This window comes from Labeo rohita, chromosome 14, assembly GCF_022985175.1.
Source record: "Labeo rohita strain BAU-BD-2019 chromosome 14, IGBB_LRoh.1.0, whole genome shotgun sequence".
Lineage (NCBI taxonomy): Eukaryota > Metazoa > Chordata > Actinopteri > Cypriniformes > Cyprinidae > Labeo > Labeo rohita.
In genome coordinates, this window is record NC_066882.1 from 16,560,616 (window position 1) to 16,577,351 (window position 16,736).

General features: G+C 34.7%; 1 protein-coding gene across 1 annotated transcript in view; it reads right to left on the minus strand.

Moving 5' to 3' along the window:
- The window catches only part of macrod1 (mono-ADP ribosylhydrolase 1), a 79,223-nt gene that overhangs the window by 11,691 nt on the left and 50,796 nt on the right, over positions 1-16,736 (minus strand). Inside the window, exons 5-6 of the mRNA XM_051127554.1 lie at positions 12,209-12,325; positions 1,739-1,860 (exon numbers count right to left, since the gene is read on the minus strand). Of these exons, the coding sequence (XP_050983511.1) occupies positions 1,739-1,860; positions 12,209-12,325 (239 nt within the window). The remainder of the gene's footprint in view (positions 1-1,738; positions 1,861-12,208; positions 12,326-16,736) is intronic.

Sequence of the window (16,736 nt, forward strand, 5' to 3'; positions counted from 1 at the left end):
ATGCACTTATAACATATGAAAGAGCAGCCAGAACATTAAAAGTTTGGAATCAGCAAGATTTTTAAAGAATTGTCTTATGCTCAAAGTTCTGTTTCTATTTTTAATATACTTTAATATACAATGCAAAGCTGAATTTTCAGCATCACTACTGCAGTCTTCAGTGTCAAATGATCCTTCAGAAATCATTCTAATATGCTGATTTATTATCAATGTTAGTAACAGTTGTGCTGCTTAATTAATTAATTTTTTTTGGAACCTGTGATACTTTTTCAGAATTCTTTAATGAATAAAAAGTTAAAAAGAACAGCATTTATTTAAAATAGAAATCTTTTCTAACAATGCAAGTCTTTACTATCACTTTCTATCAACTGAACACATCCTTGCTGAATAAAAGTAATAATTTCTTTCAAAGAAAGAAAGAATAAAAATTTACTGACCCCAAATTTTAAACGGTAGTGTTTATTGTTTTAAAAGATTTTTTTTTTAAACTGTTCTTTTGAATGTTTTATTCATGAAAGAATCCTGAAAAAAACTATCAGAGGTTCCAAAAAAATTCCAACATTGATAATAAATCAGCATTTTAGAATAGTGACACTAAAGACTGGAATAATGTTGCTGAAAATTTGCAGGAATAAATTCTATTTTAAATTATAATAAAATAGAAAACCACTATTTTAAATTACAATAATATTTCACAATATTCCTTTTTCCTGTATTTTTATTTAAATAAATGTAGCCTTAATGAGCAAAAAAAACTGTCTTTAATAAATATTAAAAATCGTACTGATTCCAAATTTTACAACAGCAACTTTTGTGCTTGATGGAAAAATTATGCACCGTTGAAATTTTATTTTTGTTAATTACAAATTTGGTAATTGAAATTAAAATTAAATAAAGATTAAATATAATGCAAGTATTAAAAAAACAGAAATGTTGGCTTGGTAAACCAACTGAAATAAGGAGAAATACTAAAAATAATAAAACTATAACTAAAATAAAATGTTATTAAATATATAAAGCAATGCAAAAACTAATAAAATTACAAAAGCACATAAAATTATTAAAATAAACTGAAATTAAATTGAAAACTGACAATATAAAATAAAAGCTAATTCAAAATTCTAATAAATACTGTAAAAGTATATGAATAAAACTAAAATGTCACTGAGAATGACATGAGGGTGAGTAAAGTATAAGCTAATAATACAACACTTGGTTAAAAGTCTTTTTCACACTGAACACCAGTTACATAAAGATAAACAGGAAATCCCCATAAGACATTATGAAGCTGCAGCACTCAGTCGAACGCTAACGATAGATCTTAGCTGTGCCTGTGTGTATTTTATCCTTGCTGGTGCACTGTGTTAAAATCTTTTATACACGCAGTAACCTGTCTTCAGTAAATCAATCTCTGAAAGAAATAAAGCTGAAACGGCTCTCAACTGTTTTAGTAGATTCATATAAAAATTGTTAGGGCACCAGTGGAGTGCGAGTTATGCGCTGTGTTATGACTGGATTGCTGGCATTTTGATTCTCATAGCGTGACGCAGCTGTGAGATGTGAGTGATACCGGGTGAGAGTTTAACATGTTAACTGTGTGTACCTGAGTTTATGTGTAACCAGCGTATAAGGTTCGAGACCGCGGTGGGCCGTTAATATTGCATGCAAGTAGCTATATCGCAGCCAAGACATCACGTCTGAATCTGTTATTAGTTTGTGTGTGAGATGAGACCCTCACCACAGTCCGCAGGTGGTTCTTAGTCGCTGTGTGCAGACAGTTATAATAACAGTTTCTCAGTGCTTGTTCTTCTCTCTCCCCCACTGAATCGTGCACTATCGGCCCCACGGTGTGAATAACATCTGTGAAACAGAGACATAAATCCAAAGACAGAGAGAAGTCAGACAAAAATAGCAGAAAAATATGTGAATGTGTTTCATAACTTCAACTTCCTGTCTGTATCCCTCCTTCTTATCTATAAACTTTTCAAAAAAAAAAAAAATTGTTCATGATTCACTGTGGTTCACAGTTTGGAGTCTGTAAGATTTTTTGGTAACACTTTACAATAAGGTGTCACTTGTTAACATTAGCTAATGTATTAACTAGTATGAAGAAACTATGAACAATGCATTTATTACAGTATTTATTCATTTTGTTAATGTTAGTTAATAAAAATACACAACTTTTGATTTTAATAATGCATTAGTAAATGCTGAAATTAACAATAACTAAGATTAATAAATGCTGTAGAAGTACATTTGAGGTCAAACATTTACATACACCTTGGAGAATATGCAAAACGTTCTTTTTCGTTTACATGTAATAGTCCACAGAAGAAAATAATAGTTACATTTATAAAAACGACCCTGTTCAAAAGTTTACATACACTTTATTCTTAATAGTGTGTTGCTACCTGAATGATCCACAGCGGGGGGTTTTTTTTGTTTGTTTGTTTGTTTATAGATTTTCATGAGTCCCTTGTTTGTCCTGAACAGTTGAACTGTCTGCTGTTTTTCAGTAAAAATACTTCAGGTCCCACAAATTCTTTGTTTTCTCAACATTTTTGTGTATCTGAACCCTTTCCAACAATGACTATGATTTTGAGATCCATCTTTTCACAGTGAGGAAAACTGAGGGACTCATATGCAACTATTACAGAAGGTTCAAACACTCATTGATGCTCCAGAAGGAAACACAATGTAGCTGGGGGGTGAAAACTTTTTGAATATGACAATCAGGGTAAATTTAACTTATTGTGTCTTCTGGGAAACATGTAAGCATCTTCTTTAGCTTCTAAAGGGCAGTACTAAATGACAAAAATATGATATTTAGGCAAAATAAGAAAAATATACACATCATTCTGTTCAAAAGTTTACACCCCCGGCTCTTAATGCATCATTTTTCCTTCTGAAGCATCAGTGAGCGTTTGAACCTTCTGTAATAGTTGCCTATGTTGTCCTCAGTGTGAAAAGATGGATCTCAAAATCATACAGTCATTGTTGTAAAGGTTTCAAATACACAAAAATGCTGAAAATCTGTGGGACCTGAAGGATTTTTTAAAAGGACAGCAGGCAGTTTAACTGTTCAGGACAAACAAGGGACTCATTCCGGTAACAACACAGTATTAAGAATCAAGCGTATGTAAACTTTTGAACGGGGTCATTTTTATAAATTCAACCATTATTTTCTTATTGTGGTACTAAATAAAAAATAACATGCATTTTGTATGATCCCTCTTATTTTAGTAAAATAATTAACATTTTGCAGATTCTGCAAGGTATATGTAAACTTTTGACCTCAACTGTATTGTTCATTCTTAGCTCATGATGTTAAAGTAGTTAACTAATGTTAACTAAATGAACCTTATTGTAAAGTGTTACCGATTTTTTTTAAAGAATTCAACATGTTTATTTAGCAATGATGCACTACATTGATCAAAAGTGACAGTAAATACATTTATAACACCATCACAGGAGAAAATCAATATAAAAAATATATTAAATTTGGAAAAAGTTAATTTAAATTGTATTAATGTTCCACATGTTACTGTTTCACTGTATTTTTTGATAAAATAAAGCCTTTTTTTTTTTAAGGAAGTCTTCTACGCCCCATTGTTTAAATGTGTTCAGCTAATTATATGACCAGATTTACATCTATTAATTGAAATGTTTTTAAATCATATGTTAAAAATGTAAATAGCCTTATTAAAAGGTGATTTCAAATAGTCTTTAGCCTTTATAATGGAATTCTAGTAAACAAAAATAGAATATTTAGAATGTAGGTCTATTGAATGTTAAAAAAATGTTGGTAACACTTTACAATAAGGCATTAACTAATGGAACCTTATAAAAATTGATAAATGTTTTAAAAGATGTTAAAGCACTATAACTTATCCTCAACAGCAAATGTTCCACTTAATAATGGTATAGGTATATCAACATCAGCAATATTGGCCTTGACAGAACTTGGCCTTTGTATTAAAGTGCGACCGGCTTACAGAAATAACAGATTGCTATTGAAAGGGTCTTTTGGCTTGTTTCATATGATGAAGTATGATAATATATGATGATATATTATGCAACAACACTGAAATATCTCTTTGCCTTAACCGCTGTCCTGATAAATGCTGTCAACACCTGAGGTGATGTTCAATCTTTTACAACAGTAACCACAGTTTCTGGCACAATACCATAGTGACTGCAATTACTTCAAATAAATAATATTTATAAACAGAGTAAACTCATATGGAATCAGCTTCAAACTGTGTAATTGATTTCACAGTCTTTTTACTGGCACGTTACCACTGTTTACTGTAATAACTGTAGCGATGGCAGATTCTAGTAACTGTTGGCAGATTCTATGGTTTCCATGGTATATGCTAATAAGAGTAACAGGAAACAGCTCAAAACATAATATTAAATATTTGATTCTAGTTCAAAAAGTGACTGATTTTGAACATTCCAAAATAGACTTTTTGGTTTTAAATCTACAATTTAAAAGTGTTTAATTAAAACACAGTTTTCTAAGTCTGGCAAAGCATATGATTGTTAATTAAATCATTTTAAGAAGATTTTACGTCTGTACTGCAAACAAATATAAAAACAAATACAGTAAATACCTCACAAACTTTTTGTAAGGCCTTCAGCAAGAGAAAACTGAAGAACCCCTGATGTGTCTCCAACTTGTTTATTCATTATGTCTAGACTTTTGATTAGTTCTCCTCTTATTCACTTACTCTAACTGCACTTTCTGTTTGTTGTTCCCATCTCTGCCATCTGTCTGTTTCTCGATTACTAAAGCCCCACTTGTCTCAATCCTGCACCCTCTCATCTCAATTTCCTGTTTCCTACTCCCATTGACACTCAGCTCAACCGCAGACGTCGCGTCCGTTTCCCTTGTCCTCCTTTTCCGTCTACCTTCTGTCTAAAACATTCATCCATCTGTCCTCTCAAAGTCTCGCGTCCTTGCGTGTCTCATCTGTGGCACGTCCTCAATCTCTCCCCTTTGCCCCGCTCGTCCTTTGGACGTCCAGCAGCAGCAGCCCACCGTCAGTTACACTCCCACTCCTCTTTCCCTCATCCATCCACCCCCCGCATCCCTCCCCGACACCTCTCTGCGCTGCGTGCTGTCCGGCTGCGTTTATTTACCGCTGCACTCTGCAGTGTTTACAGCATCGATCCACCTCTGTTTGTTTAGTCCAGCAGCACCATCATACATCAAGTCGGGCAGAGACATTACTCACACAGAAACACACATACATAAACACACCTAAGCTTGTAGACGCTCGCATATGAAGTGCAAAAGGAAACAATGGACAGGAAAGAAATAAACTACAAAGAACGGTGGGCATATGTTTGACTGGAAGTACAGTGTCACGAGTGTTGTCATATTTGTGGCACAGCATGATCTGCTAAAGTGGGTGTAGAAGGAAGAGGGGAAAAGAGACAGGATGACATAATCACCGCAGACACAGGTGCAGCTGGAGGTTAAAGCAAACTACAAAAAACTGCCGGGAGGTACAAATATCGCACTGCTCAACTCTCCCTCTGTCGCTTCTGTTTGCTCTCTAAAACAAACACACACAAGCACACTTACAACAGTGTGTGTGGGGAATAAATGAACATTTTTTTTTACACAGTTCAGAGTTGCAGTGTAGCATAATGTAGATTTAGAGACTTGTAGGTAAGCAATACTTTCTGAAATGGATAATTTAAGATGTGAACTGGATGAGTTACCCTTCAAACTCCAAAGAAGTCCACTTCCAAAACAAAGATTCACATATAATGTACTCACACTCTTGTCATCCAAGATGTTCATGTCCTTCTTTCTTCAGTCGTAAAGAAATAGTTTTTTGAGGAAAACATTTCTGCATTTTTCTCCATATAATGGACTGATATGGTGCCCCGATTTTGAACTTCCAAAATGCAGTTTAAATGCGGCTTCAAATGATCCCAAAGGCGGTTGTAAATGATCCCAGCCGAGGAAGAAGGGTCTTATCAAGCGAAACAATTGGTTATTTTTTTTTATTAAAAAAATACAATTTAAATTGCTCTCCCTGAACTCTGTGTATCCTGGCTCAAGACAGTTATGGTATGTCGAAAAACTCCAATCGTATTTTCTCCCTCAACTTCAAAAATCATTTCAAAATAATCCTACATCGCTGCAGAAGTACCAACCCAGTCTTTGCAAAGTGAACATGCAAAGAAGATCAAACGTCCTTAACAAAAAAAGGTAAAACAGTGATATAGGATGATTTTGAAGTTGAGGGAGAACATGAGATGGGAGTTTTTCGACATACCCTTACGGTCATGAACTGGAACAAAAACAGTCCAGGCAGAGTAAGACAAGACGAGCGTTTGGTATTAAAAAGCGTTTGTATTATTTTTATTAAAATAACTGATCGTTATACTACTAGATAAGACCCTTCTTTCTTGGCTGGGATCGTTTACAACCACATTTGGGGTCGTTTGAAGCCGTATTTAAACTGCATTTTGGAAGTTCAAAATCGGGGCACCATATGAGTCCATTATACGGACAAAAATGCTGAATTTTTACAACCGAACAAAGGAAGACATGAACATCTTGGATGACGAGGTGGTGAGTAAATTATTTGTAAATTGTTGTTCTGGAAGTGGACTTCTCCTTTAAGTCTTTCTAAATATCACCTATAACCAGTGTTGGGCAGTAACTAGTAACATGTAGCAGAGTTACACAATTTAATTCCAAAATAAATGTGTAATTCAATTATAGTTACTTATGAAAGTTAACGATCACGAGGGGGGGGTACATCAGATTTGTTTCCACACACATACAGATTTGATTGATTTCTTTCTCAAATTGCATTGACTGCTCTAAAATATGACAGTGGACCACAAAAAGTAGCATGTGTATATTTGTAGCAATAGCCAAAAATACATTGTATGGGTCAAAACTTTTCTTTTATGCCAAAAATCATTAGGATATTAAGTGAAGATCATGTTCCATGAAGTAAATATACCAAAACTTAGCTTTTGATTAGTAATATACATTGCTAAGAACTTCATTTGGACAACTTTAAAGGCATTTTTTTGCACTCTTCCAGATTTATGAATAGTTGTATCTCAGCCAATATTGTCCTATCCTAACAAACCATACATCAATGGAAAGCTTTTTTAAACAGCTTTCAGATAAATATCAATTTAAAAAATAGACCCTTATGACTGGTTTTGTGGTCCATAGTCACAAATATGAGAGACAAAATGATTTAGGAGTTGAGGACGCATGTTTATTTGATAACTGTTCTATTTTCTATTAGGGTTAATGTATAAGCTTTATTTTTTAAAACTGACTGTTTTTTCCAAGGCACTGTTAGATGCCAGTGTTTTCTGTCATAGCTATGCAAAGATTTGATTTCAAAACTGTATCATAGCTATTAATCAACTATGTCTTATGAAATCAGTATTTAACCTCAGAACAACCTCAAAGTAATAATAGGTGCTAAAGTCTCATTTTGTGGTGGCTGTGCTTTAAAATTAAATTATTGCAATCTTAATTTAAGTTATGGATTTTAAAAGTCTTACAGGAATGAGTCTTGAATATTACTGTACAGTTTTGTACTTTTGCATGTCAAGGTTTCAAAACAAAATTCAAAATAATGAAATTACATATTTATACATGAATATTTATATTTTTTTATTTAACATCTATTTTGAAACTTAACATACATATGAAGACCGCATTTTGTATATGTGACCCTGGACCACAAAACCAGTCACAGGGGTCAATTTTTTTTTAAACTTTAAGATTTATATGTCATCTGAAAGCTGAACAACTTTTCCATTGATGTATGGTTTGTTAGGATAGGACAATATTTGGCTGAGATACAACTGTTTGAAATTCTAAGTGTCCAATAAAAAAAAAAAAATAAATTATCAAAATATTGAGAAAATCACCTTTAAAGTTGTCCAAATGTAGTACATAGCAATGCATATTACTAATCAAAAATTTGATTAGTTTTGATATATTTACAGTAGGAAATTTACAAAATATCTTCCATGGAATATCGTAATAATTTTATTATTTATTTATATACATGTATATATATTATATACACACACACACACACACACACATACATACATACATACATACATACATACACGAACACACACACACACACACACACTTAATATACTAGTTATTTTATTTCAAGATTATTTTATGTACAGTATTTCAATACTTTTTGTGGCTTTTTATTTTAATATATGCTTGGTCACAGCATTAGTGTGCATGTGGTCGTACAGCCTGTCTTTTAAACCATTTTATTTCTCTATAGCTTTACTGATCCTGAGAAAACACACTGTTCTTTCTCCCCACGCAGCTTCCATACCACACACCAGAACCTGACAACACCCATAACGTATCGATGAATCTACTCCAAACTTGCTATTATCAAGCTCTAAATCACTCCTCTGTTTGTTCCCCCCTCCTTCCTGCTCGCCTTTCTCTTTCCTCCTCTCCCTCCCTCTCAGTGAAAGGTTGTCTGTCTTTCCGCTACCAAGTCTCACTGTTCACTCATCCAGACCAAACCCAAGTCTCCCGTCTCGTGCACAAAGGGAGGCCCTGGACTCTCCCACCAAACCCCCTGGAGAAAAAGTCACCGTGCACAACTATATCCCCATTCTGCAGCAGGGGAGCAGGTGCGTCGATTTAAAAAAGGCAGCCAGCTAAGACGAACTGCTTATCATCTGAAAGGTCCGAAGGTGTTCGACTCACTTTTTGTGTTTCTCTCCATTTTCTCAAATTCAAATCTGCTTGACAGCTGAGTTACAATGTACCAGCAGTCACCGGCTGATCAAGCACGACGGCCCGCACAATAGATCGCTCTCCTTCCACCTTGGCTTTCATCCGACGGGTTTTGACAAGAAAAGCCTGTGATTTTGAGAAGGCTGTGCACAAAATTAATTCGAAATAACAGCCTGGAATATGAGGTCATTGTAAACGTTCGCCATTATTTCATTGGATTGTTTAATAAATATAATTAAGTAATTGAACCTTGTTATTCATCGTCTATGAGCAAAAGACGGATGGGGCAAGAGAGATAGAAAAAGGGATTAGTTAAATAACAAGAGAGAGGGTGGGTGTTCGATTGGCCTGTGTGGATTTTAATTAGTGTTAATTGGCCACAGAGGGAAATGAAGGCTCAGGGAGAGTATGTGTATGTGTGTGTATTGATAAATATGCACCTCTCTTCTCTTTCTCCCCCCTAGCAATGGTTGTTTTGTATGGTTGCGTCCCTAGTCAAGGCTGTATTGGTACACAGGTGGACTTAGGGACTGACAGGCGCTGCACATTCTGCCTTTCATACACCAATGAGATCCACTGGGTTTCTAGTTCACCCCCTCAACCCGGGCAGGGTATGTATTATTACTATACTTCTGTTTTACTATAAGACACAAACATACACTCCCCCTATCCTCATCCAACAAGCAGCAGATGTGCGAGCACATGTGCAAACTGCAGCTCAGGCAGTCAAAACATGACAATACCCTATACAAACACTCAAATCTCAGACTTTATTTAGTGGCTTCTGCCTGTAATTATAAGTGCTTTCCAGTACTATCGCACATACTTTGGGTTCAAGCTGCAGTATATAATTTCTGTGCCACCGAATGAAACTGCGCAAACAAATATTGTTTTCAAAAAAAAAAGATGTGGTTTCCAAATACACCCACATCAAACGTTGACTGAACAAACTGGTAGCCCCGCCTCCAAATCATGCCATTGGTTGAGTGAGTGTTGTCGTGCAGGAAAACAACAGGGGAGTTCATAGCATCACAGACACATGATATTTACAGTTTTCAAGAAAAATAATGAATAGCATGAGCTACTTATAGCTGAAGTCTAAAGTTTACATACACCTTGCAGAATCTGCAAAATGTTATTTTATAAAAATTGTTTGAATAAGATATTTCACACGTCCACAAGAGAAAATAATAGTTGAATTTATAAAAATGACCCCATTCAAAAGTTTACATACACTTGATTCTTAATACTGTGTTGTTACCTGAACAGCTGTGTTTTTTGTTAAGTTATAGTTATTCATGAGTTCTTTGTTTGTCCTGAACAGTTAAACTGCTCGCTGTTCTTCAGTCCCACAAATTCTTTGGCTTTTGCAGCATTATTGTGTATCTGAACCCTTTCCAACAATGACTGTATGATTTTGAGATCCATCTTTACACACTGAGGAGAACTGAGGGACTCTTATGCAACAAGTGCAGAAGGTTCAAATGCTCACTGATGCTTCAGAAGGAAAAAACATGCATTAAAAGCCAGGGGGTGAAAACTTTTGAACAGAATGTAAAAGTATTCATTTTTCTTATTTTGCCTAAATATCTTTTTTTCATTTAGTACTGCCCTTCAGAAGCTACAGCAGATACTTGCATGTTTCCCAGAAGACAAAATAAGTTAAATTTAATTTAAATTTAACTTAATTTATTTTTTTTATAAATGTATCTATTATTTTCGTCTTTTATGTGAAATATCTCATTCAGGTCAGTACTAAATAAAAAACAACATGCATTTTGTATGATTATTTTGGTAAAATAATTAATATTTTGCAGATCCTGCAAGGTGTATGTAAACTTTTGACTTCAACTGTATATATGTCTCTGGATATTAAGATTTTTAGATTAACCCATCCCAAACTCGCAAAACAAATTACAATATTTTTTGATGAAACCTGAAGTTTCCTTTCATTGAAAGTCCAGTTAAAAATGAGAAGATTCAAGATCAAGACACTGTAAAATGAATCCATATGAATCTGACAGCTTTATTGAAGTCTTGTGAAGAGATATGGTCACTTTCTATGATGAACTGTTTTAATTTAGGCTTTAAGTTATGAGTCTGACAACATGAGGGTGAATAAATGATGAGAGAATTTTAATTTTGGGGTGAACTATCCCTTTTTACTGTTCTTGCAGTGGATACGATTGACAACTCAAATCTTTCAACATGTTGAGGAAAGTTTTGCTATTACTTTTCCAAACGACCATTACATTTATAATCCGATGACATAATAGGTGATTTTTTTGTTTAAATAGGTAATTGATTTGTACTAAAGGAGTGACTTGAGCCATTTTTAAAACCCAGGTATGATGCTTGGGGATTGTCTCTACACTCTACACCAGTTTTGCATATACAAATGTAAAAAAAATCTAGTGTGTGAGAGAGAGGGAATGAACTCGAACCCACATAATGAAAGTGTGCAGAAAACCAGAAAATTTTTTTTTTTTTAAAGTGTTACATTTAACAGCTCACAAATAGCCCAAACACCTGTTCGTACATAACTTATAATCATATCAGTCATTATAAAAGCAGTGAGCGGCGGACGCAGTCAGACACAAACACTAATTTCAGTCCAGCAATTACTGCTGATATTTACTGTTCTACTCCCCACAGTTTAGTACAGTACAAAGAGAGAAGATGAGAAAGAAAAACAAAAAGTTGGAGAGAAAAATCAACTAAGTAAATCCTAACAAAGAGCATAGCCTGGAGTGTGAGGCAAATCATTGATGTGTATCTGTGTGTGTGTATGTATATGTGTGGGGGGTTGGTGGCTGGAGAATCAGCAGCGTGTGCATCTCTGTCTCTGAACAGCTAGGTACGGTGGGGGGGGATCATAAATTAGACAAGGAAATTACTGCTAAGTGTGCGAATAAATTAAAGTGCGCTTGCTTCTGTAAACACTGTCTGACTACATAATTACTGAACACTCTCTGGAAGAGTGAAAGAGAGGGAGGGAGATGGATGGGGGGAGGGAGGGAGAATGATAGGCAAAAAGGTTTGTGTTGATGGTTTATTCATTTATTCATACGGCAGCGCGCAACATGTACGCAACCGTTTGACATTTCGCTAGAGAGGTTGCACAACACCTGCTTACAATCCTAAGACGGGAAATGAAAAACCATGAAAAAAAATGTACTTTATGACATTTATCAAGTGTAATTTAGTTTCTACGAAGGTAAGGCACTGACTTTAAAGCGATCAAGCGTAAACACGAGCAAGCTTTGCTCTTCGCCTTATCCATCCAGCGTATTGGAAAAGATGCTCGGGTTTAATTCTACCAAATCATTCTGAATTCATCATCCTACATGACAGAGTTCAAAACATTTCAGACTGATGTTCATATGCCATTTGTATGATGATTGGTGTGTTTCATGAGTGACTCACATTTTGCAGGCAGACCGTAGGCTCCGGTGATCTTGGCCTCCCCCGTTTCACAGCCGTTCAGAGTAGCGCATTCCCTCCTTAACAGAGGACCAGCCCCACGATGAATGGCACCATCCACTGAAAATTTGAGAATATTTTATTATATATCATTTGCATATGTGTGTACACATACTTAATATTTTGGGTAGAAATTTGTACCCAGAAGACATACTCATTTGTAAAATGGTATAAAATGCTAGCTAACAAATATTGGATGATACTGGATATATATCATAAAATACTGGATGAGAAAAAATTTGTAGTACAAAAATAAAACAATGCCAATATTACAAAATATTACATTAAAAAGTACACAAAAAAGTATATACATCCCTTGTTTTTCTAAAAAACCATAAAGAGACATAACAGACCCCCTAAAGTGCACAATGAGTTTGGTGGGGGGTAATTGAGAACGAATGGGGGAAAGTCACGTGAGAGGAGGCAATGCCACTATCACTGGATATGACTGGTTATGATTGGCTGTGATTGGTTCATGTGATAAATCCCACCTCTTGTGTGCGTGCATGTTCACAAATCAGTCTAAATGAACAATAAAATGGCATCAATGGGAAGACTAATTTAAAAAAGTAAACAACACACACATAGATAAAACCCATTTGTTGTGTCAAAATAAGACTTAAAATGGCGTTAAAACATTATCTGTGGGAGTTTTTAGTAATCAGCTTGATGAAATTTCAAGCATATCTCTGTGTCTGTGACCAATAATTACCAAGCTTTGATGAATGATGATCCGAAATATTCAAAAATAGTTACAATTTAATATTAAAACGAATAGGTGAACATAAGTTCATAAATAAAATATACTGTTTAAATGGTTGCTGCCTTGAGTTGTTATTTTTGAAAAACAAAAAAAGTAAAATGCTTAAAAACACTAACTTGATTAGATTCATATGTGGCTTTAATAAATAGAATATTGATTACACCGTTAATGTAAAAATATAAAATATATACATTTTTCCTGATAGTGTAAGTAATGTTTATTACAGAAGGTTCAAACGCTCACTAATGCTCCCGAAGGAAACACGATGCATTAAGAGCTGGGAGGTGAAAACTTTGAATTTGAAGATCAGGGTAAATTTAACTTATTTTGTCTTCTGAGAAACATGTAAATATCTTCTGTAGCTTCTAAAGGGCAGTACTAAAAAAAAGAAAAGATATTTAGGCAAAATAAGAAAAATGTACACATCTTCATGCTGTTCAAAAGTTTTCACCCACTTAATTCTGTTCAACTCTTAACGCATGGTTTTTCCTTTGGGAGCATCAGTGAGTGTTTGAACCTTCTGTAATAGTTGCATATGAGTCCCTCAGTTGTCCTCAGTGTGAAAAGAATCTCAAAATCATACAGTCATTGTTGGAAAGGGTGCAAATTAGGGCTGGGCGATAACATTTTATTTTATTTTTATTTATTTATTTTTTTTCACGATAATTTTCATATCAGTGGATATCGATAATTATCACGATAAATGTCAAATCTTTATTTCTTTAAAGTTTAAAGTCAGATTATAGAAGTTATAGAAACCAGAACATTAATTTTCCTTAACAAAATAAATATCTAAACAGAAAAATTAATTTCTGCATGTTCTAATGAGAATAATAATCTGTACATTCTGCCAAACATTCTGCCAAATTTAAATAAAACAGGTAAATGATAAAAAAAGAAATATTACAACAAGATTAACCACTTAACTGTAGGAAAAAAAATACTAGAAATATTAAACCTTTTTAAGCTGAATATTCACACAATTTCTCTTCCATATATTAATTTTAACACTAAACCTCTCTTTGTATGCCAAAAAATGAAAGGGTTTCATTTGAATAAAAATAAATAAATGTTTAATATCCTAATTTGATTATCAGAAAAATTAAAACACACAAGAATTTCTGAAAAAAAAAGAAAAGAAAAAGATTGTAAGCCCCTATTGTTCAAAATGTTAAAAATGAGAATTTTTGATTTACTTTTTCACTTAAATAACGTTTTCGGTATTACACCGAGTACCGAATAAAAGTACCGTCGGTTACCACCAAAGAACCCCCCCACCCCCACCCCAGCGATGTAAACCTAGGGGAAACACTGTAATGGTACCTCAATACCATGGTAAAAAATAACTACATGGTTTTATAGGTAGCCTATTTGTATAAAAAACGGTAGTCTAAAATCATTCAGTATAAATTCACACAAGCTATAGCTTAATCATAATTATAAAAAATAAATGCATCTTCTCTAGTGAGCTTATGCAGTGTGGAAGTTAGAACTTTGGTCCGAACTCTTCATATCGTTTTATCGAGGAAAATTATATCGCGATAATTATCATTATCGAATTATCACCCAGCCCTAGTTCAAATACACAAAATGCTGGAAAACCAAAGAATCTGTGGGCAGTTTAACTGTTCAGGACAAGCAAGGGACTCATGAACAACCATCACTAAACAAAAACACAGTATTAAGAATCAAGTGTACGTAAACTTTTGAACCGGGTAATTTTTATAAACTCAACTATTATTTTCTCTTGTGGACTATATGTAAACATCTTTTATGTGAGATATCTTATTCAGGTCAGTACTAAATAAAAAAAATAACATGCATTTTGTATGATTCCACTTATTTTGGTAAAATAATTAACATTTTTAATGATTCTCAAAGGGGGATGTAAACGTTTAACTTCAACTGTAGTTAATTAATATTACTCAGTATTTAAATGTATAATTACACTGTAACAAGGGCATCTTAAAATAAAGGTGGGGGTGTCGCAGTTTACCCAGTGACACATCTTACCCCACTCTCCCCTAGATAAACACTATAACGCTGCTTTTTTTCCCCTCACAAACCCAACCCCCATTTATCATTTGAGGACAAAAAAAAAATCTGATTTCTCATAGCACTGAGGGCAGCAATTTGAGGGTCATAACAGTTTTACTCGAGGGTTTTCAGCACCCTGGCACTTTTGCTGATATGTGCTCAGAATCTGCAGGAGCGAGAGATGGAGTGATAAAAGATAGAAAGATAGGGAATATATACCAAGAAATACCACAGAAAGAGTGAAGTGGAGAGAAAGATGAGGAAAATAACAGGAGGGACAGATGGAGCGAAGTTGTACTCAGGGCTTTAGAGCGAAGGAAAGGAGGATGAGAGGAAGGAATAAGGGAGAAGATGCGAATGTGGTGACGAGGTACGCCTGTTGGGAATAGTCTGCCTTCCTGTGTAATTGCAACATGCATGCACACACACTTTTTATATTACACAGACATCTTGTTAGCAGGTGCTAATTGGCTTCTTGCTTACCTGACAGGGGGTTGTGACACGGAAAAAACATATAATATTTTCCTATATTGCATACACAGCTTTTTTTTCAGTCCTCATTCACACATGTTCCTCACACGCAACCCCACGCAACATCTAACCGCTTACACGCAAACACACATGCATCAATTTCTGCATACAAAAGCATTCGTTAACAGTGGTTCTCAATTTCCCATCAAATCAGTTTGGCCTGGACTGAGCGGCACTAACAAGTGTTATTGAAACACACCCTTTTATTGGCTGAGCTGGTCACCATGGCAGCCATTAGTAAGAGCATTTGATTGGATCTGGCACATCTGCTTGCCCGTGTCACAAATCCCTCGACACCAAAGCACTATCTCTCTCTAAACACTTGCCCGGTGCACTGGGTTTTCAACCAGAATACCAACATTCCACTCAGTGCCAAGCCGAGGACAAAACACACACTGTCTGACTCAAAAAAATAAAACAATTAATCAATACTTATCCATGTGTGGCTTTAAAGGCTGCTAAAACAGGGCAAAGAAATCTCACAAACAGACTTGAAGGAGTTTAAAAAAAGAAGCCATATGCCAAAATGCAACGTTACACCACAAATGCAACAAAACCCCCAAAGAGACTCTAATGTCACTGTGTCCTTTCGTACAATCTGGAGCTCTCTCATCTCTTAGCATCAGGACTGATGTCTCCCACTGTAATGAACAGAAATTTTTGATCGCCTATAGTTATGTGTGCCATTTCCAAGTATGATCCATTTGACCGTGAACGTAGAAAATCCAGCATGAACTATTTCCATCACTTACTCACTCGCAGCCTCCTTTTCTTCCTTCCTTATTCACTTTCCTTTTCCGTATGTTTCTTCCTTTCAGCTCCTGTCTCGTGCACAGCAAAGAAATCATTTTGTTTTTCAATATTTTTCTCTTTTTTTCCAAGTTTTTTAAAGTTTAAATATACAGTATATACACTACCAGTCAAAAGTTTTTGAACAGTAAGATTTTTAATGTTTTTTAAAGTCTCTTCTGCTCACCAAGCCTGCATTTATTTGATCCAAAATACAGCAAAAGCAGTAATATTGTAAAATATTTTTACTATTTAAAATAACTGCTTTCTATTTGGATATATTTTAAAATGTAATTTATTTCTGTGATCAAACCTACATTTTCAGCATCATTACTCCAGTCTTCATTGTCA